At 41.6% G+C, this 27,021-nt stretch overlaps 1 protein-coding gene across 4 annotated transcripts in view; it reads right to left on the bottom strand.

Annotated features, from left to right (window-relative positions):
• DENND1B (DENN domain containing 1B) overlaps positions 1 to 27,021 on the bottom strand; it is a 383,468-nt gene that overhangs the window by 306,087 nt on the left and 50,360 nt on the right. For all 4 annotated transcript variants that reach the window (XM_082265591.1, XM_082265593.1, XM_082265592.1 and 1 more), the window contains exon 2: positions 26,736 to 26,800. In XM_082265591.1, coding sequence (XP_082121717.1) covers positions 26,736 to 26,800 — 65 coding nt within the window. The remainder of the gene's footprint in view (positions 1 to 26,735; positions 26,801 to 27,021) is intronic.

The raw sequence follows: 27,021 nt of genomic DNA, 5'->3' as shown, positions 1-27,021 counted from the left end.
CCTGGTGCCGGAGTAAGCAGTTAATCAAGGACTTTGGTTACAATGCAACTTAAGACCAAGTTTTTAGTCTTACATGTAAAAATCTGTATTATCATGTATGTGTCACTACAACCGAACATCAACAGTGCTTTCATGAGGCACTAAAGATCTCTCGCATGAATTTAATAGAAATATGTGACCTACTCTTGAATGACGAGTTGGACCAGAAATACACATGGAGAAGCCGCAGCAGAGCGGTATAAAGCAAACCCTCCTGGGCATTAGACTGACAGACATGCTGCTATTAATGTCATAGATAACTCAAAGTGAGAATTAAGTGTTATCACATACACAGTGAAGGTATTATCACATTTTATCACACCACTTGAAACTTTACCACAAAATACAGTGTTTTGCTAGAAAAAAAAACATCACATACCCAAGACACTTTACCTGTGTTATGATACTGAAGATTTTATAACAAAAATACTGCTGGCAACATAAAAAGGATAACAAACAATATTTAATTTGCATGTATGCTCATTTCTAACCAATATAAGGTTTCAGTCTAGGTTCATATTGAAGTGAAAGTGAGGCATTGGGAGTAATGTGTTATCCAGAGCAAACTTTCTTGACACAGGTATCCCGTGGGAATATGTAAAAATTAAAACTGAGTTTAAAAAGTAATTCCATGATCAAATGCATATAAATGATAGCAAGCTAGCTATTAGAAATGCAACTTCAATATCTACTGAATGGTTTGGGTCCTTGCCAATACCCATGCAATCCTGAAAACTTTCAATTGAAGAAAAAAAAAAAAAAAAACTTCTACTTGGGCTGGCTATACATTATACTTTTTATTTTAAACAATTTTCCTATACAATGATCAAAAATCATATAATAGGTGGTCAAACCTAAACACTTTCAATTTATATGCAATCAGGCATTACATAGCTGAAGGTAAATCTAAAGGAAGGGAATTATTCAAAACTGGAGCAGTTGTGCATGGCAACTAATTACCTTCTATCTTTCGTATTCAAATCTTAAAGCTGATTTCCATGTTTTCTTTCACTTTAAATTGTTCTTTTGGACCGAGCTGGTCCACTCCAGACAACCTATTTCCTTCACTATACCTTCACAAGTGCTGCAGCAGCTCTAAGCAATGTATGTACTGCATGTAGCTTCAGCAGCAATACACAGTGCTGGGTTCCCATCTTGCACCCAAACAATATCGAGTCAGTCTGAGTGGCGCTCAACTATTCAAAGCCAGCTTTGTTTTCTGTAAATTAATTCTTCTGTCAGAGATTGTGACATCAGTAGCCCGCCTCTCAGCCTTAGCCAATCAGAGGAAGCTTTGTATTTGTTCACAGAATACAAAGCTGCCTAAGAATGGCTGAGCACCTGACAAACTCTGAATTGTTCCGGGTAAGAGACGGAAAGTTTCTGTCCCACAGCGGGAACCCAACACTGTGTACTGTATGAAGCTACATGCAGTACATACAGGGCTTACAGCCAGTGCAGCTTATTGAGGAAAAATTGGATTTTTGACTTACCGTAAAATCCCTTTCTCTGATGTTCATTGACAGACACAGCTTCTGATCTCCATAATCATTGGGTTATACTGCCCCTACAGGAGTAGGGCACTAGGCAGAAAAAAAGTCTGGCTACGCCTATGGGCAGTCCCAGGAGGTATATTCCCTCTTTCTGCTATAGGCACTCAGTAAGGGACAATGCAGTGTAAAACATGAGGGGTGGGAACAGCAAAAAAAATTCCCAAGGCTAAACAGTAGCAAACCAGGCAACATGAGCTCAACTAAAACAACTGGAGCCCACCTGAAAAAAAACAATACAATCTCAAAGAGGATCAGGTCCTCTTAACAGCAGCCTGCAAAACCTTGCAGCTAAAAGAAGCATCCGCAGATGCCAACACATCGACTTTGTAAAACTTTGTGAAAGTGTGCACCGAAGACCAGGTGGCCGTCTTGCAAACCTGCATCACCGACACCTTATGGCAGAAGGCCCAGGAGGTACTAAGTGCCCTAGTAGAGTGCGCCTTAACAGGGAAAGGAGGAATCTGACCTTTGATGGAATAGGCTTGAATCACTGTCTGTCTATCTCATTCAACTGGAAATGGCTGCAGGGGAAGTGGACAACCCTTTACGAGGCCCATCCATGAGACTGACTTTCTGAAAGACTCCACAGCTGCCAGGTACATCCTAATTGCCCGGACCACATCCAAGGCATGCAAGAAAATTGCCTTCGGATGTTTAGGCCTGGGACACAGGGATGGCAACACAATGTATTCATTCAAATGAAAATCAGAGACAATCTTTGGAAGGAATGACGGACAGGGTCAAAGATCCACTTTATCTCTGTGAATCACCAGGTAAAGTGAACGACAGGATAACGCCTCCAGCTCCGACACCCTGCGCGCAGAGGTGATAGCCACCAAAAATATTACCTTATGGTAAATCGTGGGCAGCGGAATCTCCCGAAGATTCTCAAAGGGAGGCTTCTGGAGGGCCGAAAGCACCAAATTGAGGTCCCAAGGCGACAACGGAGACCACACTGGAAGAACTAAATGTCGGACACCCTGAAGAAAGGTACGTACCAGGCAAAGGACGTTGGAAGAAGCCTGCCAAAGAAGTGACCTGGCCCTTGATGGTACTCAAGGCAAATTTCTGATCCCTCCCCCTTTAAAGGAAAGTCAAGATCGGAGCCACTGAGACGGAGTGAGGATGAACCCTAAAAGACTCAGTCCACGCAATGTACGTCTTCCACGTAGAGTGATAGATCTTCCTAGAAGTAGATTTCCTAGCTTTTAACAGTGTAGGAATCACCGACTCAGAAAAACCTCTATCCTACAGCACCTGGCATCCAACAGCCAAGCTGTCAAAGCCAACGACTGCAAAGCAGGATGGAAGATCGTCCTTGTGACAGCAGATCCTTCCTGAGAGGAAGCTTCAAAAGAACCTCGGCGACCAGCCGCACAAGATCGGCGTACCAAGCCCAGCGACGCCAGTCCGGAGCCATTAAGATGACCGAAATCCCTTCTGCCTTAAACTCGCGTAGAATTTTTGGCAAAAGCTTGAGGAGGGAAGGTGTAAATCAGACGATGGGGGACAGCCAGGGGACAAGAGCAAAACTCAATCTTGTAGCCAGATTACCCAACGGTTATGGAGATCAGAAGCTGTGACTGTCAATGAACAAAAGAGAAGTGCTTCTTTAAGCCCAAACAATTTAATGAAAGTAAACAAACATGTAAATCAGTTTCAATTGAACAAACTGAAGATAGAAGTTGATCGGTTGCTATGCTCTGAATTCTGTTGGCTCCAGCTTTAAGGCTTTAAGAAATCCCCCCCCCCCCCCAAATTTGTGTAAAGCATAACCCAGAGAGTTTTCTCTGTATAATGTTGCAACGAACACAGTGATAAGCGGAGAGGTTAATCGCATGATTTTGACAACAAACTGAGCTTCCAAAATTTTGTGAATAGTAATATGTAAGGCACAATACTTTGCTTTTTAAGAGCTAAGGCAATGCAGCTCTGACACACATGAAGCGCAATGCACCCCAACACACTGTAACACACTGTGGTATGATGCATCCAAAAAATGTAGCATTTTTTTTTTGCTTGCGTGTTCTTGTGTGTTGGCAGCTCATTCAAAATGCGTTATGGGGGAATCCCTCCAAAGCAAGAACAGTGTCAGCAAACCACCCTCCCCTGCCTACAGTTATTGACTGTTCTATAGTGAACAAACTGCATGGAACCTGGACTGGACACTAAAGCATAAGATATGCAGTACACCCATAGAATTATTCTTAAAAGGCATGTTATAGAAATGGAAGGTTATTTTTCCTTGTTACCTATGACACACCTGGCTGGCTGCTGTACAGATATGCTAAATTAGAGTTTCTTCCCTCCAAGTTTTGAAATATTCTAGCATTCACACAATTGAGTTTATTTTATCAATGGACACGTTAGCAGCCCAGACATGAGAGGACATCTGTCTATGGTAGCAAAACATGATTGGTGACAAAGAACTCTACAGAGGGGGAATCCTTGACTGGGAAAGCTAGAAAATCTGCCTGGATTGCTTTTCTCCCCTGAGAAACTCAGTGCTGGTAGCATCTAGGCATCGATACCAGTTTTTTATTGAGTACCGATTGAGTATGAGTAACGATACCATTTACTGATATACAATTTTAATGTCATATGTTTTTTAGGGCTCATTCACATCATACATGCATGAAAACTGATGGGAAAACTGCACAGATTTCACTTGCAGAGACATTCGTTTTGTATCAGTTTTCATGTGCGTTGGTGGGTTTTCACAGCCTGTTCACATATGTGCGGGCCGGCCGAAGTGTGATTTGAAAAAGAGTCCTGTGCCATTCTAGTCCAGTTCAGGTGTGATTTCTAATCTCAAACACTACAATTGATATTGGCATCGCACCGGACCAGGCTTTGAAATCGCACTGCAAACCGGCCAAAACATAAGTGAAACGAGTCTGAAGGTATCGGTTTTAGTATCGGAGCATTTGCACGAGTACAAGTACTCATGCAAATGCTTAGTATAAGTAACAATGCGCTATAAACATCTATCTACACTATTCTTCTCCCAATCTCCAATCTGTAGACATACAATTACTAGGGAGGCAGAAGAGTGCATGGCAGTGCTCTGAAGGTCTGCAACCGAAAGCCCAGATGGATTGTGCCTGCATGTCTGACCATCATAGGTGTGCGCACAAGGTGTGCCAGGTGTGCCCAGGCACACCCTAATCACCCTGTGCAGCACAGGTTCCCCCTACTGCCCTGGCTCCCCTTCCCCTTACCCCAACAGCTCTTCTGGGTTCCCTCCTCTCCTTTCCAGCCGGCTGTTGCTGTGGGGATGTTTTAGGATGAGTGGGGAAAGGGGCCGATAAATATACAGTTTGCCGGCCCGCTCCCTTTCTGAATGAACATCGTGAGGAATCGGTAGTGTGTGTTTGAGCTTTGGTGTGCACACCCTAATGCATTAGGCTGCGCACACCTATGCTGACCATCCTCTTATGTTTAAAGGCAGCTTTTGAATAAACAGTACAAGCAATTTAAAGCCTTTTTGCCTTAATAAAAATTGCAGTTAGGACATATAATTGCATACTAGTAATAAGATGTTTATTACTTCAGCAAACACGGTTTTATAGGTTTTGGTTCATTGTAAATAGAAGCAGCAAGTTCACTGCTCTGGATAAGGCTGAAGCGGTACGATGCCCCACACAGTCTGGCCTTTCTGTGATAAGACTCTGCCATTGTGTCACACTTGTTGTGCCTTTGTTGAGCCAAACAAAGGAGAGACTTTTGTGCTGCTTGTCTGAGCATGGCAAAGTAGCCCGCTCTCACAATGCCTATGCAGTAGGGGAGCTTGGACTGGCGGCGTCTCCTCAATCACCCTGTTGAGGGGGGTCAAGAGAATCCGCTCATCCACTGGAGTGGAAATGTGGAAAAGACCCTGCAGTGTGCCTGATCATCTCTGCACTGGGGCATATTTTAGGACTGGCCATTGTTCTTCTGACTGGATAAAGACTTTAAACAGTCATGAGTCATGGGACTCTGGAGTCATGGCCGTAGCACGCTAACTAGCCCAATATATGCACAGTTACGCAGACTGTCAAGCCAAGCAAAAGCACAGTAAAATAAAAAAATCGATATCATGTTTGCGTGATTTCTCTAAACAGAAGGTACTGCGTATCATCAATATTACTCATTTTGTACCAGAGAACAACATTTTTGTTGGGAAGAAAACAGAACTGAAATAAATATGTACTTCAGACCCTTGAGTACCAGGAAGTCACAGAGTGAGGAATTACCAAGCTTTAAAAGGCCCATGTGAATGGGGATTAGCACTGACACCCTGCGGAGAGTCAAGGATGGGTCAAAATAAAGCCTCAAGGATTAACTTGGCATAGTGCTGCCTTATTCTTGCAGTCATTTCCAAACAAACTTTTCTTGGCAAAAATCCCAATATAGCAATATTAAAATAATGCATTTTATTCACAACAAATGGCAGAATTGTAAAACTGGTCCCTTCGGTGTGGCATGCAACCCCAGCAAGTCAACAAATCTAGCCCTTGTCTGTTTAAATAAGGTAAAGAGAATAGTAAAATAAAAACTGGATGGACCACCATGAGTTCACATTAATATTAATATACCTAAAGCTATTAGCATTTATTCAGAACTGGAGTGCTTCCAGGTATACACCAACCTCTTTGCAAATGCAAAACAACAAAATTCAAAGAAGATTTTACATTTTCCGGCATTACATACACATATTAGTACTGCCTACTGATTCTGCCATCCAGGAGAACCTGTAATACAAACTGTTATGTTCCAACAAGTTCAGTCCCTTGGTATGGCTGGACAGCAAGATAACTTTTTAATATGGTTCACACCACAATTTCAGTGTTCCAAATGCGTTTCTGCATGCACATTTTTTATGTGTTTTTGATGCGTTCCAGTGCGTTTTTTCTCCTCTTTTTCTTAATTTTAATTGGAGGACATGTAAATTCCAGTGCGTTTTTGAGGCGTTTTGCAGCGTTCCATACATAAAAATGCACCATATTCTACTTTTGTTGATTGCACTGGTATGAACCAAAGCCATTGTAATCCATGGTAAACACGGTCTATGCATTTTTTGATGCAGAATAAAAACACACTGGACTGTATCTGGTGGGAACTAGCCCTTAGGATTGGCCGAGTAGAGGTATAACGCATCTGTCTCCATGATACAGACAACATGAAAAGCAGCCTCAAGTTTGCACTCATCATGTTGCAGAGGGAGAAGTTTTATTTTATTTTTTTTTTTAATCTTTAGCAAACCAAAAAAGATTATTGGTGATTCAAGCTGAACAATCCTTTGCCCATGTAGGGCAAAGGAACAGGCGTGTTTTTTTTTTACTCCTTCTGCAACAGCACATACTCACATTACCTTCCTTTACCCACTAATCAGTTCAAACAGTGGGAGCAAATAAACTAGCCAGTTACCCACTCCATATGGCAGTGCTGGTGCCTGGCCGTAGACCCAGAGCTGTCACATGGGGCCCTGTGTAAGTTCAGACCTTACATGGGGCTTTCTTTATTTGCTCCCAGTGGCTGAAACCGCAGAGGAGATGAAGAAAAGTAAAAATATGCAGCAGGCAAAGGGGCAATAAAGTAAGCTTTCACTACCTGAGCAAAGCCAAGGTTCACCATCAATTTTAAATCAGCCTACTCTGATTCATGATTCTTGTGCAGCTATAACACCACCACATCTTAGTACTGTAACAGTTTATGTATTGTAATATGAAGTACCATTTAGCGGCTGAGCACACAAGCTATTCCTTCCATAAACTGCTAATGCTTAACTGTAGCTAAATCATATAGCAATGCAATGTAATTATGTTACCGTACCGTACCTACAGCCAAGAAGTTAGACCAGGGGTCTCCAAACTGTGGCACACAGTCAACATGCGGCCTGCTACAAGATTTTACATGGTCCACATCTAATGTGCATAGTCTCCACTTTTGGGGACAGTGATGTAGGGATAGACTCTGTTGTAGGGAGGGGCTTTGTTGGGGATGCTGACGTAGGGGAGGACTGTGATGCAAGGTGGACTTTGATGGGGGCACTTATGTAGTGAGGGGGACTCTGATAGGAACACTGATGTAAAGTGAACTCTCATAGGGACACTAATGTAAGATGAGTCTGCTTTGTCTTACTAAAATTCCTTCTCTTTTGTTCTTAATCACATCTTGAGGATTAGAAAAAAAGATGCAAAGAAAAGCATTCATCCATTTGAATTTCGTTAATTTATTTATATAACTGACTTTTTCAGCCCTAGAAAAAACTTGTAAAATAAATGATGTGGCTCTTGTACTGAAAAGTTTGTAGACCACTGAGCTAGACTACAGAGCATGATGTGGACTACTGTGCTTTTGACACATATTTGGTACTGACAGGACTAAGACCTTAACAAGGGGCATCGATTTTCTGTAAGGCCCCTTTCACACGAGAAAACCAATCTGCTCCGCCTGTCAGTTTTTCAGGCAGACCTGATCGGACCCTCCATTGTCCTCTATAGAGCGGCGGTTGTAAACAGACTTGTCCGTTTACACCCGTCGACATCCAATCCGATAAAAACAGACAGATGTGGATCTGTTCCCCTACCATCTAGCAGATCGGATTAGATGGCATTCAGGTGTAAACGGTCCGTTTACATCCAACCATCCATATAAAGCCCCGTACACACGATCAGATTATCGAAAGATCTGTCGTCCGTTTTTTGTGGCATGCTAGTCTGATGTGGAAAGTGAAGAGGGTATTTTCATACGAATTTTCCCGTACGACAGAATTCTACTTCAGAAGTGTTGTCAAGTGTTGGATTTCTTTATATGTGTTCTTTCGTATCTGAGCATGCCTAGTAATGCTCTTAAGAATTTTTTCCGTCTAAATCTGTACTAATGAGACGAAAATCGGACGTTGTATTATGGACAACAAACATTTTATAGCCTGCACATCAGGATTTTGTCAGCCGAAAAGTCGGAGTTGGCTGTCGAAAGCACCATACTAACAATCCGAAAATCGGCAGATCGGTAGTCGGACGAATTTTCCCTTCAGATTTTCTTATCGTGTGTACGGGCCTTGAGATAAAGGACTGTGTCTTTGTCTGCTGTGCATTAGCGGAGCAGCCACGAACCAGTCATCCACCTGCTCAGTGGGGATCAGCGGACAGATGCCCTTCTGAGCAAGCAGACTCTTAGCAGAACCCGTCCATGTGGAAGGGGCCTAATAGATAAAGTGCCCCCTGCCAGTTGTTGATCAGACACAAGTTAAGACTCGGTTGTAATTTCTACTGCACTTTGTGCAGTGTGCACACATTGAGGGAGTTCTACTAAAACTGGTGCACAAAGAATCTGGTGCAGCTGTGCATAGCAATCAGCTTCTAGGTTTTATTTTCAATGCTTAATTGTACAAGCTGAAGTTAGAAGCTGATTGGTTACTATGCACAGCTGCACAAGATTCAGTGTGCACCAATTTTAGTAAATCTCCTTCACTGCATTCAGCAGGCAGCTTAAGAAAGATACCGTATTTTCCGGCCTATAAGACAACTGGGCGTATAAGACGACCCCCCTAATTTTCAAGTTAAAACATAGGTTTTGGGCTATACTCGCTGTATAAGACTACCCCCCTCTCGAAGCAAGGCAACACCATTGAAAAACATCAGATTTCTCATAGATCTCCAAGGTACCCTAGTACTGTAATACATGTAATCTCTCATAATATCTCCAAGGTACCCTAAGTATTACCAGTAGATGTAATCTCAAGACGCTGGCTGTGCAGGAATCCTGTACCGGTATACCGTATGTACCGTAACTTTGGCTACATGCAGTATACCGAGCTGAGCCAATCACAGTGAGCGATGTATTCTATTATTGATGCAAAGCCTGCTTGGATTGGCAGAGTCAGAGAGGCGGGCTGATGTTACTCCGCCAATCCGAGCAGGCTTTGCATTCAATAATAGAATACATCACTCTCCCTGATTGGCTCAGTGCGGTACACTGTATGTAGCCGAAGCTACGGTACATACGGTATACCGGTACAGGATTCCCACACAGCCAGCGTCTTGAGAGATTAAATCTACCGGTAATACTTATACTTAGGTTACCTTTGAGATATTATACTCGGCGTATAAGACTACCCCCCATTTTTGGGAGATTTTTTTGAGGTTCAAAAGTAGTCTTATACGCCAGAAAATACAGTACTTTTTAAATAGATTTTACAGAGAGATGCCAGTCTAAGTGTAAAGCAGGAAATTGTAAATTGCCAAGCTGATGAAAACACAAAGTATAGTCAATCAGCACTTATATCTCCTAACTTTGCAATGGAAGAACCAACTTTGTGTTGTCAATGATCCTATCACAGCTGACAGCACAGCAGAATAGGGGAATCGCTTAGTTTATTATGATGGAATTTTTTTTCCCCGTTTTAGACTAAGCTGCAGAAAAATAAGTAGAATGACAGGCAAAGTAAACAAATGTTTGCATGTGTTCAATAAAAGGTGGATATGATAAAAGTAATATTTCTATATGGATTATTTGGAGTGGAGTATATGGAATATCACTTATACAACAGAATAATAATGTAATAATTATGTTATAAGGCTGTTTTAGTTTTACTCTGCATTCCAAAAGCTGTTTTTTTTTTTTTTATTTTAAACATGTGACCAGCGGCAAAGGACTAGAAGCTCCTCATGCCATTGTTTCCCTACAGACAGGCTGGAAAAGAGCTGGGTCATGTGACAGTTGTATATAGGTTAGGGAAAAAGGTACTTAGAGTTTTTATTACAATAATTACATCTGCATACAGAAAGAAAAGGAATAATGTAAATTTTTTTTTAGTATGACCTAAGCCATGCCTTTGCACCTTCTGTTTGCCAGATTATTATGCTCCCTCCAGTCAATATCTTGCTCTTGTCTGTATCTTCGCTATCACTCGTTACCAACTCTGGCTTGTTCCTCGACTACGCTTCGGCTTGATCCCAACCTACAACCATCCCTTACCGACCTTTGCATTATTTACTGACTAAGCTTCTGCTTATTACCTACCTGCTTATCTGCTACCCCGGCTTGCTCACCTTCTTGGTGGGGCAATCCTGATGACCGCGACCTGGGACTAACACGCATAAAAATGAATCTCCATTATTAACAGCTCTGGTGTACACTGGTTAGTACTTAGACACCACATCTCAGATGAGCCCGTGTCATCCCACAGAATTGCTCCTGAAGAAGCGTGTGGTGCGAAACGGCCGTAGAGCAGGGTTATATGCCAGAGGTCCATAAGCCACCATTCTTAATCCAAGTCTGGTGGCTTTCTATGCAAGTGCTTTATATGCCATTGCACTGTATGGATCTTTATTTGTTTTATATCGGATATTGTTTTAGCTCTATTTTTTAATACATACTACACTGAGTTGATTTCCTCTCTCTTTTTTGCTTGGTAATGCAATATACCGGTTTTTCGGATTCAACATCTGAGGAAACTCTATCCTTTGGAGGGATAAGAAGATCATTACCCGCCTGACCTCTATTTGGCTTCATTAAACACGCAGTAGCTGTCTTGATATGACAGCATGTGGGTCTGGTGAGTTTTCACTTTTTACTTCGGTGGACACAGAATATTTCATTCGTATGGTTTTGCTGCCTTTAGACTTTTTTAGTTATTGATGGACTGAATTTTACATATATTACATCATATTTTATCACTTACCTAGCGCTGCAACCTTTATTATTTGTATTCACTGGTGTTTGTATATTCTCACTGCTTGCAAGCTGCTTTTCTGTTGATTATTAGGCGCTGACATTTTTCTTTTATTTGCATCCCACAGTATTACCTGCTTCTGTATGACTCAGTAGTGTTCATTTTGAAATAAACTATATGCTATCAAAGAGGTTTTAATTTACTGCTTTGAAATCAAATGTGCAGCCCCCTATGATCCTCTTCCTCGTGTGCCATGTTTGTGTTTTCATTTTTTAGTATAATTAACATGTGTAATAATAGAAATACATTTTGCACCTTTAGCCCCCGTTCACATTAGGTCGCTCCGACTTCGGGGGGTGACCTGTGAAGTCGTGTGCACCGCGACTTCGGCGCGACTTGCACGGACTTCATATAATGAATGTCTATGCAAGTCGCCTCCTGGTCGCCCCGAAGTAGTACAGGACCCTTTTTCTAAGTCGGAGTGACTTGTGTTGCTCCTATTAGAACCGGTCATGTACTACTCAATGGACCCGACGGTGCGCGACTTGCCAGGCTGACCAAGTCGCCTGGCAAGTCGTAATAGTGTGAACCGGCTCTTAAAGTGTTAAATATGTTGTTAAAAGCAAATGGTACATTTCTCAATTACCGTAAATAACAACATGATGAAAGTCCAAAAGGGTAAATAATTATGCAAAGCAATTTATTTCTCTTAGTGCAGGTTTCCTATAAAAGCCACATCAAACTAATGTACTTGCCAAAGGTGTCCTCTCTCTACCTTATTGTACATCGTTACATTGGACCACCTTGCCATAGCTCTGCGTAATTACCAAGATATTAAAATTGCAAACTATCATTATAGATTGTCATTTTATGCAGATGACCCCCTTCTGTATGTCACAACTTAATTTGTATTACTTCTCTGAGGAGGGAGCGAAGGTCGGGCCATGCTTTATGCATCTATGCACACAGGCAGCAAGGCTTACATTGGGGAGACTTACAGAAAAGGAGGAGCCAGGAGTGCAATTGGGGGACCCAAGTAGAGGAGATTATGGGCTGCTTTGTGCATTGCATAGAGCAGCTAAGAGTAAAACTGTTTGTTATTTAGAAAAAAAAAAAAAGACTTACAATCACTTTGTCAATAAAGCCATTTGCAACTTCACATGACAATATTAGAAGTCCAAAATCAAACATACCATTTTGTCGCTGCCCAAGAGTAAAGGGGGGGTCGCATTACCTACTATATCCCTTTACGTTCATGTAGCCTCACTCCTTAGGATTCTAGACCAGTACCATGAAAGTTCTACCAAATTATGTACCAACTTGGAGGTCGTTCTTTTTGCCCCAGACTTACTTCTCTACCTTGGATGAATTCCACACACAGATCCTCTAAGGGCTCCTTACCTTTACCAATTTTTGGCACTTTGGAACACATATATTTGCAGAAGCCTAACTTTACTCTAGTCCCAGTACCATAACCCCCCCCCCCCCCATTTGGTAATAACTTGTTTCCATGGACCCTTTACCAACCACACTTTCTCTCCTGGAAAAGAGAGACGAGACACTTTTATGCCACACCTTACATAAGAGAAGAAAACTTCCCTTTCCACAGATACTTCCCACTTGCCATAACCCCTGCAGAGCTTGGTTTGAGTACTCCCAATTGGAACTTTATCTTGGGATCATGCTCCCTACAAATTTTTTTACAGATCACACATAGACACTGAGTCATTACATACCCAGTCCACTAGCCCAGAACATTCTCTATCCCTAATATACCCAATTCTATTGAAGGAATTCTACCCAAGAACCAAAGACTTTATATCTAAATAGGAACATAAATTAGGGCCCTTTCACACGGGCGTTCCGTATGTCCGCAAATCATCCTATTTTTTTGCGGATGATTTACGGACATAATGTAAGTCAATGGCATTGCGGATGTCAGCGGAATACCATCCGCTGACATCCGATTTTCTTCCTTTCAGTTCGGTTCCGTGTTTTGGAACGGAACAGAACCCTATTTTTCCTCCGTTCAAAAAACGGAAAGGAAGCAAAATCGGATGTCAGCGGTGTCATCCGCTGACATCCGCAATGCCCATAGACATACATTATGTTCGTATATCATCTGCAAACGGATGGGACGATATGCGGACATACGGAGTGTCATCCGCTCCAAGAAAAAAAAAAAAAAGTCCCGCAGCAGAGCAAAAAACTGGAGCGGCCGTGTGAAAGAGGCCTTAGGCATTACTCCTGATGAGCTGGATTAGGACAAGACAGTGACATTTATTTACAGGATCTCTATCTATTCACTAGCACAATAGAGTAATTATAAAATTTTATCCAGATGGTTTAGATGTCCTACAGGTTTACATAATATAGAGCCAACCATCCCTAACACTTGTTGGAGGTGTTTACCCCTGGTACCATGACTCGTATATGAGGCACTTGTCCCTGGATCGCTCCTTTTTGGGATAAAATACTACAGCTTATTATAGGCTCGTGGGTGATAAGATCCCAAACAATCACTTAAATCACATTGCTTTCTATGCTACCCTGATCCTATAAAAAAATAAAAATAAATACTCGTTACATTTTTTGACAAAGTGTTACTAAACCCAGGACCCTGCATCCATTATATCTGGTCTACCACAGTACACAGAACATGGAAATGCAATTATTTTAGTAAATATAAAACTGCTGAATACCTTTTCTCATTAGCAGTATATAGCAGCCTTGTGACTTCTATCAGTGTCTGGTTAAAGCTTGAAGGAAGAGTTTTCATTTTACTCTGACTGTCCTACGATGCTGCAGGACCCCCGACCCTCTGTCTTAACAGTGCTGATTGGCCCTGTGCCGATCACATGCATCCTCCCAAAAAGAAAAAAAAACTCTAGCAATATACGCCAAACTGATCCTGTGCAGAGTGACTCCAAAGGCTCTGTCTTATCAGGAGATGGATTGGGGACAGTGGAAGAAAAGAAGTATCAGGGAAGATATGATCAAACTGCATTTTTACACAATGCAGAGGATTAACCCCTTGGTTTAGTAAAACTTTAAGCAGACACAGTATTAGCCAGATATTGGTGAGGATTTGACATGTCGCCACTTGCTGAATGGGCATGCAAAATGGCAAAATGGATTCCATCTGCCATGAGGAGTGACTGATCTCATGGGAAAATTTTAAGTCTGATACTTACAAGATCACATAGGCTGTGTGGACTCATTTCAGACACTTCAATTTTGAAATCTTTTCTGCGATGGATCACTTATTGGCTTCATTTTTATGTGTTGTTTTTTTCTTACTTGGTTGTCCAGGCTCTCTGGAGTTGATGTTGGGTCCTATTCTCTCCGTTTACTCCTCTTCCCTCTCATGTTTCCCTTTCTTCTTTCCCTGTAACCATTTTTTTTTCCTTTTGATCTCCTTTTTTCCTCCCGTTTGCCTTAAGCTATCCTCAGGTTATAGCTTTATTTAATGATTCGTGAACGCTCCAAACTTATAATATTGGATATGTTTACTGCTATTAATAGAGTGGTTATTATCCTATTTTTTCCTTACCATTTCCTATCTATTCCAGTTACTTTTCACTGATGTTACATGTATCGTTAAAATAATCACTCTCCACACTTTAAGTATATGACAAATTTCTCATTTTCATTCTTATTGTGCCTGTACTGTCCTCACATGTACATTGTACACATGTACATTGTTTCTTTAACTTCTGTATTCCTGATACATCTGGATTGTATCCTTTTATTCTCTGTTTTTAAAACTTAAACTGAGATTAAGTGCCGGTTCACAGTAGGTCGCTCCGACTTCGGGGGCGACCTGTGAAGTCACGTGCACCGTGACTTCGGCACGACTTGCACGGTTTTCATATAATGAATGTCTATGCAAGTCGCTCCGAGGTCGCCCCGAAGTAGTACAGGACCCTTTTTCTAAGTCGGAGCGACTTGTGTCCCTACTATTAGAACGGGTCCTGTAGCACTGCATGGACCGCGATGGACCGTGACTTGTCAAGCTGACAAGTCGCCTGACAAGTCGCGGTAGTGTGAATGGACACTTAACATAAAAGCCACATCAATATTTTGACATGAGCCATAGAACCAAAAGTTGGTTTATTGAAGGTTTCTAAAACAGCCTTAGGGCTCTTTCACACGGGCATTCCTTTTTTTTTGCCCGATCAGGTCCTTTTTTTTTTTTTGTAACGGACACGGATGACACTTGTGTCATCCGGTCCGTATGTCCGTTTTTCATCCCATCCGTTTGCGGATGAAAAACTGACATAATGCATGTCTATGTAAATACGGATGTCTGCGGATGACACCACTGACATCCGTTTTTGCTTCAGTTCCGTTTTTTGAAAGGAAGAAAAAATAGGGTTCTCCTCCGTTCAAAAAAACTGAACTGAACTGAACTGACAAAAAACGGATGTCAGAGGATGATCATCCGATGACATCCGTATTTACATAGAGATACATTAATGTCAGTTTTTCATCCGCAAATGGATGGGATGAAAAACGGACATACGGAACGCCCGTGTGAAAGAGCCCTTAAAGAGCAGAGGGGAGCAGAATACAGACACTGTTACATGACTTATAGAAGAGACACTACTCCTCGATCTCTGCTAGCAGAATCAGATCCATCAATTAATACAGTTTTTTCAAATAAAGGTTGCCATCAGTTTAATAGATACACCTTTTGACAAAAAGGTATAAGGAAAATTAAACCTCCATGTTTCCTTTCAAGGGCCAGCATGGTTCTATTAAACGCTTACTATTACAGAACAGTCCGACCGCTGTGGAGGTTGTAATACATGGCAGCAGCTTGTGCTGCATTTAAGTGATTGTAAAGGTAAAAAAAAAAAAAGAAAAAATAACAAACAAATAAAATTGCACAGAGCAGCCGCGAACCACCTCTTTTCGAGTCCCCTGCAAACGCTCCTGGCCCCTCTCCTCTGTCCAGTGCCCCCATTGGAAGTGGCTTCCCATGAGGGCACTCATGCATGCTCGCACCCGAGCCCTTCTGCTGCATCCATTGAGCCTTGCCACCCGCTCCCTCGTTACTGTCTTTGATTGACAGCACCGGGAGCTGATGGTTCCTGGTGCCCCAGCAAATGCATAGAGACCTGGAAGTGAGGGGAGAGAAGAGCTGCAGATGTGTACGGTGTTGGATCGAATGAGGGCTCAGGTAAATAAAAGGGGGGGGGGGGGAATGCTGACACCTAAACATTTTTTACACAAATGCAAGGAATGCATTAAGGTAAAAAAAAAAATGTAGGCTTTACAACCACTTTAAGTAAGCTGTGCTGCTTTTTGTACCTGAAAGGAAAGTCGGCCTGCCTTTCTCACCATAAATCAGAGGATCTATGAAGTTTTCTGCAGTGAAGAAGAGGAGGGATGATGTCACAATCTCCACCTCAGCCAAAGTATGCCTGGTTTTTACTGATAAACATACAAGGCTGTTCCTCAATGGCTGAGATGCCATAGGACCAATTGGTTCTTTCATGGCGTGTAAGAGAAGCATGTAGGACTGTAAACAACTGAGCTATTACAGCCTCAACAGCAATTGGACCATTCTGTAACTATTAAGGCCCTGTTCACACATACTGTAGTGACCTGTATTTTACCAAACTGGAAGAATGCAGGTCACTGTATAGACACATAGAAAAGAACAGTTTTCTATGTGTCCTGTTCACACCACAATGCTAGTGTCCCATGCAGGGCTGCTGTTAGAAATCATGGGGCCCCCGTACAACCTACTGGCAGGGTTCCCCCTAAAATCATTATTAGCGGACACAAACATAACAGAGAACCTGGGCTAATTAGTACTTTTATAATTGTTTTTTACTTTTTTAAAACTATTTTATTTTATAATTTTTAAAAATTATTGATTGCAATGTTTAAAAGTCTGGGAGTGTCAGGCTGACAGGGGGGCACATGGGGGATCAGAAAGCGACAGAACTGGGAAGGGGCAATTACAGGAACCATGCCCTGTGTCTGTTTCTCCCTGCAGCAGCTGAAAGCCGGCAGGAGGGAGAGAAACAGGCTTTCAGCTGCTGCAGAGAGCCGCGCAGGGCATCCTTCTGTAAGTGCCCCTCCGCCAGACCACACCAATTTCCCCTGCTGTTTGGGCCCCCCTATAAGCCCGGGCCCCCTACAGGAGAACTGATGGTCCCCCCTATCAGCGGCCCTGGTCACATGCGTAGCATTGTGCTAAAACGCTACGTAATTTAAGCGCACATAAACGCACATTAAAGCAACAAGTCTATTGAGGGGAAAAAAAATTATTTTGTACCTTACAAAGACCCATACAGCAGCCATCTTAGGGGGAAAAGCAGAAAATATACAGTGGAAAGCTGGCTAGTGGGGCACAGTTTATAGATATAGATGAATGGCATTGTAAATCTAGACATAAAGAACACAACTGCCATTTACTCTCACATTGTGTGAGCTATAGATTTGCCATTTCGCTTGTGTCAATCCCCTCATCCACTTCCTAGCACAATCACAACGATTAGGGCTGTTACACTAGACATCCTCTTTGCCAATGGCTCTTAAACAAAAATGTCCTCCTTCTCGCTCTCTTTTTCTTCCTTTCTCCTTCGCTCTTTCTCTCAACCCACAAACAGGAAACAATGTGATATGAAAGGAAATAATCTGCAAAATGCATGGCAACTTAATAAACATAAAAACCTGGTTTCAATGCACTTTAAAAGCACACAATCAGGCATAAAAATGTGAATCAACATATGTAAGTAGAAGGCAATGCACATACATTTTCAAGCTTTTTTGTATGCATTTTATGTGTGCCCTAAAAGAAAAAAAAAAAAACTGAATTGTGGTTCAAGATTTTATTTAAAATAAATTTGCATAAAATGTGTAAAAAACAAATTAAAATGATCAACTTTACATTTTTTTTTTTTTTTAACAGAGGTAACAAACTGTCCTCATAACCTAGCCCACAAACCACACATAGAAGGAACTCCTCCAAATCTTAGTCCTTATTTTGTCTTAAATTGGTCTCATAAAGTTGTTCCCAGCCTTTAATTTCATTCCCAATGCCTCCATGATTGAAACACAGAATCAATCCCAAGCAGATGGTACACACACCATTCCCAAATGGTCCCATTTGCAAACATGCAACTACATACAGGCATACCCCGCTTTTAAGTACACAATGGGACCAGAGCATGTATGTAAAACGAAAATGTACTTAAAGTGAAGCAATACCTTTTTTCATTTCCTAGGCAAGCTGGCTGTCCACAAATAGGATATGTTGTAGTCCTGGGTCCCCTCACATTGCTCCCTAAGTTTGGTATCCCTGTCACTTATGGTTTGGGAGTAGTGCCATGTCAAGCTGACCACGATTTCCCATAGACGCCAATGTTAAAAACTGGGAGTAATGCCATGCCAAGCTGACCAGGCTGTGTCCGTACTCGCGAGTGTACGTAAAGTGAGTGTACTTAAAACGGTGTATGCCTGTATTAAACAGTCAATCCAAATGGTGCATACTGCTATCACTGACATCATTTGTAGGCCTGTTTTTATTTTTGCAAAGCAGGCACCCAGAACCTGGCATGCAAACGTGCCTTTATACATGAGCTTATGGGATCCCCAGAAAAATGATTCTCTAAATTCAAAGTACCAAAGGGATCTACCAATGTACTTTACAGACCAACAATGGGAAATAATTTGCAGCCTGTCGCACAAATGCTCAGGTAAAAATCCAAGAGGTTTCCATTAAATTACTCATTCTCAGATATAAAACACCAGATAGGGGTTTTCCCAATGAAGCAAACCTTCCATTTGTTGGACTTGCTCAGCAATTCAAAATCTTTTTGGGTTAAATTTACCATTTATTCATCCATATGACTAAAACTAAAGACACTCTATAAAGAAACACTCTTATTGCACCTTCCAAAGATCTCCCATAAAATGTCTCTGATTTGGACCGTGCTGAATATTGCCAAAACAGTGTTCTCATTACACTGGAAGCACAACCCTTAGAGCCCATTCACAGTGCCGCGACTTGTCAGGCGACTTGTCAGCCTTACAAGTCGCGGTCAGTCGCGGTCCATTGAGTAGTACAGGACCCGTTCTAATAGGAGCGACACAAGTCACTCCCACTTAGAAAAAGGGTCCTGTACTACTTTGGGGCGACCTCGGAGCGACTTGTGAAGTCCCTGCAAGTCGCGCCGAAGTCGCGGTACACGCGACTTCACAGGTCGCCCCCGAAGTCGTGTTGCCTCAGTGTGAACCGGCTCTAACCATCTGTTTTGAAGTTGTTTAACAACATCAAACTTATCTTCAAAACAGAAGATCAGATCTAAAGTTCTTAAAGACAAGAGGTTATTTTATTTATTACAGTTACTTTTATAGCGCCGCCAATTTACGCAGTGCTTTACATCTATATATATATATTGTACATTTGCATCAGCCCCTGCCCTCAAGGTGCGTACAATCTAAGGTTCCTAACTCACATTCATACATACTACGGCCAATTCAGACAGGAACCAATGAACCTACCAGCATCTTTAGAGCAGTGTTTCTCAACTTCGGTCCTCAGGGCACACTAACAGGCCAGATTTTAAGTATTACCTTGGGGAGATGCAGACTAGAATACTGCAATCCCTGAGCAGCAAATGATATCACCTGTGATATATTTCAGTCTTCTTGCAAACCTGGCCTGTTAGTGTGCCCTGAGGACCGGAGTTGAGAAACACTGCTTTAGAGTGTTGGAGACTGGAGTACCCGGAAGAAACCCATGCAGACACTTGTATTCTCCCTTGTATAGGGAGAATATACAAACTCTAGGCAGGTAGTGCTGTGGTTGATATGAACATCTAAACTAATAAACTCAACAACTTTTTGTGTAAAACATTTTTTACCAAGACTGTCATTTCTCCAATGCATAGTTTCCTTAACGGAAGGAGGTGCTGGCACCATTCGATTTCACTTTATGTACTTTATTTATCTTCTTTGCAATATTATTCCATGCGATTGATTTACTACAATTGGAGAGTGCAAAATCTGGTGCAGCTCTGCATAGAAACCAATCGGCTAAAGTTAGAAGTGGATTGGGTACCATGCACAGCTGCACCCAATTTGGCACTCTCCAGTTCTACTAAATCAACCCCCTAGTCGGGTGTTTATTGTGAGGAGGTATAAATATGTCTTTCTGCTAAATAAAGGTTTCTTCTAAAATAAAAAATTGAGCAAAACACAGTAGCTGTTATTGCTATGCTCCAACCCCAATTGTCAGTTTTAGCAGCAGAAGTTTAGCGCTTATGTTGCTGTCAGGAGGTGCAAGAATCTAAGGCCCCTTTCACACTGTCCGCTCCATCGGTGGACTCCATTTTTCTCAGCGGTGGATCGATCCGCTGATCCCCCGCTGAGTAAGCGGATGGCAGCCCTGTCTCCACTCTGTGTGCGGAGACAGAGCTGTCAGGTCCCCGCTGTCCTCTATGGGTAATCGGATGAGAACGGACCGCCTGTGCGTTCTCATTCGATCCCATCTGATCCAATGCACCAGACGGATGGAAAATAGGGTTTCAAGCCATCCAGATTTGACAGACTGGATCGGATCGGATGTCAGCGGACATGTCTCCACTGACATCCGCTGCCCCATAGAGGTACATGGGGCATTCGTTCAGATCCGCCTAAAAAACTGACAGGCGGATCTGAATGGTCCGCATGTGTAAAAGGGGCCTAACAGTTTTCAGGAAGGAAGTAGCAGCCATGAGTGGGGCACACATCATTAGAAGTATGTTACTGGTACCTAGTTAATGCCCCAATATTGTTTTAGGCATTAGAACACACTTCAGATGATGAACACTGAATTGGGTTTTCTTTTGTCACAAGACCAGAGGGAATGATCAAAATATTTCTACCCATGTAGATCAACTATTTTGAACACTTTTTGCTTTATACAATGTTTATCTGCTTTGGTTAATTACGCCTCCATACAGATCATATAGAAATTATCATACAAACACATCAGACTTGTATAATAAACTATATGTTTGTAATCACTGCGCTCCCGTTCCGTGGTAATAAACCACACCCCCTTAAACCCTCCCACTGTTAGCACAATTTGGCCATACCCAACATTTGGTGTGGTTTGCTTTGCATGCGATAATATCCCCACCCCCTGCTCCACCCCCAATAAAAGCAGGCTGTCATTAGAGTGTCTCCAGATCTCATTTTGAAAATCTTTGTACCTTCTAATACAATGCTGATGTTAAAAAATGATAATATATGCTATGACTATATTTCTCTTTTAAGCATAAAAGAGAGCCATCAAAAATCTTCCTCTGCATTTTTGTTGATTTAATGACTGCGGCAATGAATTCAGTCAATACCTTCTTTTACAAAAAATGTATTCACTTATACATTTGCAGATAGGGTATAAAAGACATGCGAATAATACAATCACAAAGGAAACACTGCAGAGTCTGAAAGCCATCCATGCATTCAGAACTGTAGTATTTCTTGGTATATAAAACGAATACAAGCTATTTTTTCCATTAGTCAGCGGTGCCGCTCTAGTGTAAAATTTTAAATGGATCCCAACGACTGCCGATGAGTTCCTGTGTTTGTGGTTTAAGCTGTGCTTTCTTTTGAAGCCCTGCCAAGGCTCTGGTGTTAATGACACTAGCAGGAAATCATAAGGCAGGGGGCAGCTGTGTATTATTTCTGATTTAGCTGTGAACACATCACACAGAAAACATGCAGATCCACTGGGAGTCTGAGATGTGTTAGTCCTGAGGATCATGCTGATAATGTTGGAAGAACTACTAGTTTTTAATGTATGAATTCAAGAAAAATGCATCCGGAAACAATGAATGCCAGGACAGAGGGTCATGTTCTTCAGGTGGAGGAAAGCCAGCAAGAAAGGTCTATTCAGTATTGCTTCCAAAGATAACCTCAAACTTAGGGGTCATTACATTGGTTATGGCAAAAATGACATGGGGTGAGCCTCAAATGATAATGCTAGTTATATGTATAAATTCTACTTCTTTCCTCTTTCAGTTCCCAAAACAAGACAGACTCCTGAAGGTCAAAGATGCACTGATCTTACCTGGATTTTTTTTTCCTACTTTAAAGCGTAACTCCACTTTTGTTGAGAAAAATACATTCCCTTCTGGGTGATATATGTACATTGCAAAGATTTTAACAAACCTTGTTGCAGATTCCTACCTTTTGTTATTCTGAAGAAATCATTGTTTGTTCCTCTGTGGATCAATTGGGAGTGGTTTCATAATTATCTCATATATATCATATTTCATATATATCAGCTGTGGCAGCTGCAGAGCTTTGAGGGAAGGTGCTGGGCCTGCATCCCTTTAGATGTGTTCCTATTGGAATTATCTCACCAAAAATGACATTTTTGTTACAGGGGACAGCAGAAATCTGACTTCAACTTAGGCAGACTTTTGGGAAAATTGGTGAGCCAATCACACAAGCAGGAAATTATATTTCTGGGATGTGGTCAGTATACAGTACATTCTGTGTACAAAACAATTCCAGGTAGCCATAAAAATTACAACAGCTGCAGACTGAAAAAGAAAGGTAATTTTTAATAACATTCAATTACAATATGATTTGTGTCGCAATTGAATACGCTATATTTATTTTTTTTTTTGTTTGCTATTTATTTCCCCCACAAAAGTGGAGTTACCCTTTATGTTTATGTACACAGGCAGTTTGGTTCATACAACATAAAAATCCAGTTTTGGGGTGCAAGAGAGGTACAGAAGCAGTGTACAGCCAGCCGCCTGTCAAAATCAGTACTGTCGTTTAGGGCTGTAAAAAAATTACGTATTTGGGGCATACAGCACATATGGCCCTAAATGCGTGTACCACTCAGATTAGCAACCAACCACCCACAGCTGCCACATACTTTATCCAGTCACTGATTTTGATAGGCTGCTGGTGGTAGGCTATACATTGTACCTGTCCCTTCCTTGCACTCAAAAAAGCCAAATATTTTCACTGTATAAACCAAACCACCCATGTGCATGAGCCCAAAGAGTCTAGCTATACAAAATGTTATGTACTTAAAGTGGACCTTTCAGTAACTTTAAAGTCACCATGAATTAACTCCTGTCAAAAAAAACAAAGCAAAAAAAAAAAAAAATAAAGTATTATTAGCGTTAAAAAGTAGTTCTTGATCCTGAGTCAAGGGACTTTGCTTGAGATGCTGTCATCAGTCCCTCACAGGAAGAAGAATTTCCTCAGTCTCCTCCAGTGATCAGACTGCAACACTGTAATTTTGCAGGTTGGGAGGCTGCAGCTGGGGCTGATATGTGTCATACAAATCTGAACAAAGCCAAGACTGCAAAGGCACCAGAATTTACATAGTTGTGCCATCTCTGTGCCAGTATTTCAGTCTAAAAAGTAGATTCTGACTAAACCAGATGGCTCCATCCATATGGAAAGTTAAGCACATGAAGGCATTGTCAGGGGAAGTACTGCGATCTATGTAGGTGATAATAAATATCTGTTACATTGCATTTTAAACAATACTTGTCATGCATGCACTAAATTTAAAGTATATCATTTAAATATAGAATATTTCAATTAGGCAAAATAAAATGGGAGTCACATAGGAGTTTGCACTTATCTATACGTTAGCCATGTCCGTTATCGAAGTCTAGAATGTGAAATTGGATCACAATCAGGAGGCACAGTGCAAGAAGCTACTTGCACATTAACCATTTAGAACACGTCAACCACAAGGCTCTCAGGCCAAATCTGGACCACCAGGCCATTTTTATGGGGTCCTTGCACCTCTCCTGCAGCTGTGGCACCCCCCTCGTCTCCACCCCCATCTTGTCTCAACAGTCAGCTGCAGAGAGGAGGACAGAACTCCTCCACCAGATCCTGTGCTTCTCCACCTTTATCTTCATCTCCACCTCCCCTGGCCTCAAGAATAAGCAGACTATTGCAGCTGACTCCAGCCCTCCTCCAAACCCTGCACTTTCTGCCTCCCCTCTCTTCCCCTAGCAGCAGCACAAGGTAAGAGTGGTGCACTATGATGTAAGGAATGTTTGGGGAATCTTGACTTCTGATGGTGAGGTGCTGCGGACATCTTGTCTTACACATACAACCGGCCCTTTGAGAGAAAACATAATTCTGATGTGGCGTGCAATGAAATCGAGTATGACACCCTTGATTTAGAGCATCTGAAGATGGCTACTATGGTTAATAAAACTCCTGAGAGTAATTTGTCAACTAAGCAATAGACAGGTATGGGAAGCACTATGTATAAGAGACTGGAGTCTGGTTTGTAAACTGACCCACAAAGCAAGAGATTTTAGGAATGGTTTTTAGAACAGGGAAAGAGTAGCTATCCTATTTGTATACTAAAAAAGTGATCTTGTCAGTTTTGGTTTTATCTTTGGGGATTTGTCTTCAATAAATAGAACAAAACAGAAACATTAGAATATATAACGTGGAGAGAAAAGTAAAGTACAAAATCATATTAGAGGTACCCTGTAGTGGAAATTCAAAGCTAATGCATACTCCAGCTTCTCAGTATTGCTCAACTTGCCATCCAAGTACAGATGTAGTCCACTATACCCTTTTGGTAAGAGGCGCATACAAAACTGACTGTAGGCTCCCTGCCATCTCCCATATACAGTATAATTGATACATCAAAGTAATGCAAAAGTTTTCCATTATCACAACAAACAATACAATTTGAAGGCTGAATCTACTCTTGCAGCCCAGATTCAAGAAGCATAAGTGCCCGCCCTGCATGAGAGGATCTCTCTGAAGCGGATTAGCAAGAGTTCAGGTTAAAGTGGTACCCAAAACCAAAAAGGCAATATATTGCATTTTACAAATCATTAGATGTAGTGGCTGCATTGGTTTTCCTTTTTTAGGCCACTCATGCTAGTACAGGTCATTTCTCCGAATGCAAAAGTGGTGCATTGGAGGCAATACACCATACACACATGTGCAGGTAAAAAGAGATGCAGAAGCGATTGGCATTTAAATGGGTATGGCTGTATATGGCCATTCACTTGTATTGGTTGCTGCACGCATTAACTGCAGGTCCCTGGTGCGCAAAAGCACATGGGATTTTACTCTTGAAGACTTGTCAGCTTGTAAACATTTATGTGGCCAAAGTTACACTGAGGGCTTGTTCACACCAGCGAGCTGATCAAAGGGCCGGTAATGTGTGTGCTGTAAGAAGCAGTGCCGATGCATCAATCCCAGAGCATCACACTGTTTACAGTTTCCTTTTTTTGCACAGAACTTTACTGAAATGTCCCAATTGGTCTGTTCCATTGAGTTCTATCCACCATAGTGGCATTGATATCTCTTCCAGGTCTTCAAACTGAAAGCCCATACACAGGTACGGGCATAGACCTGGTGGCACAGTTTACAACCAAAACCCACTGACCGTGGGTGTAATGCTCTGCAGGCTCCTGCGCAAAAAAATATTATTAAATGCACTTTTTTCCTGCAAAAATATGTGCATTTATTTATGATCTATTTTTTTATTAGGTGTATACAACACACATCTGTAGGAGATTTTGTTCTCTTATTTTGTATTATTTTGTTGCTCTGTGAGTTGGGCCTGTTAGTCTAGAGCCCTCTCTCTCTCTTTTAAATAACTTTAATGTTCTAGAGGATTGTTCAATAAAATTCTATTTTACTAAAACGTACCCTCTAATATATGTCTTATGTTGTACCCTAAGGCCCCTTTCACACAGGGGAGTCAGTCGGCGGACTCCATTTTTCTCAGCGGGGGATCGATACGCCGATCCCCCGCTGAGCAGGTGGATGGCTGCTCTGTCTCTGCGCTGTGTGCGGAGACAGAGCTGTCAGGTCCCTGCTGTTCTCTATGGGGGAATCGGATGGTAACGGACCGTCTGTCCGTTCTCATCCGATCCGATCTGCTGGACGGATGGAAAATATGGTTTCTATCCGTCCAGATTTGATGGATCAGATGTTAGCGGACATGTCTCCGCTAACATCCGATGCCCTAAAGAGATGCATGGGGCATCCGTTCACATCCGCCTGAAAAACGGACAGGCGGATCTGGACGGTCCGCCTGTGTGAAAGGGGCCTTAAATTCCACATTTTTATTTCAGAGGCTCTTGTTTAAGAGCACCTGTTATTCCTTCGGATTATCTGCATGTATTGTTTGTTTTTTTTTTTTCTATAAAAAGGTGAACTTAGCTTTTAACTATTAGAATATCAAACTAACATTTTGAAACTGTGAATTCTGAATAAAAAACACTATTGGTATATGATCAGCTTTAGTTTTATTATGATATTTTTGCTGTGTCCTCTGTAAACCTTGGCAAAGAAAAATAATACTTTTCTGATTTGAAATACAGTATATGCCAAAAATATTTTTCACATAATTCTAAACACTAAAAACATAACAGATATTATACAATATCTTAAGTAAAAAATAAATGACTAATGTAGGAAATCGTATTTCATTATAAGGTAGTGAGAGATACCTTCATTTTCAGAGGGTGGGCACTCTACTTTCAGGACCAAATCAAAGGTTCTTTCAGGCTTTTCCCTGCAATGAAAGTAGAAAATAAGTCATTAAAAAGGCATGTCAGGATTCAAGTGTATGTTCAGCTAAAACATTCTGCCACAGCTTTACATAGAGTGGGGAAGGATTAGAACAACTGTCATGTTTTTACTGCTATCAGTGAATCAGAGAAATTTACCCTCAGGACAATGTTTTACCAGACAATAAATGAGGAGCTTTTCAACAAATAAAAAATGCTTTATTTT

Source organism: Pelophylax lessonae (assembly GCF_965119305.1).
Source record: "Pelophylax lessonae genome assembly, chromosome: 8".
Lineage (NCBI taxonomy): Eukaryota > Metazoa > Chordata > Amphibia > Anura > Ranidae > Pelophylax > Pelophylax lessonae.
Note: the sequence above shows the minus strand (reverse complement) of the source record. Positions and strands in the feature narration are given on the sequence as shown.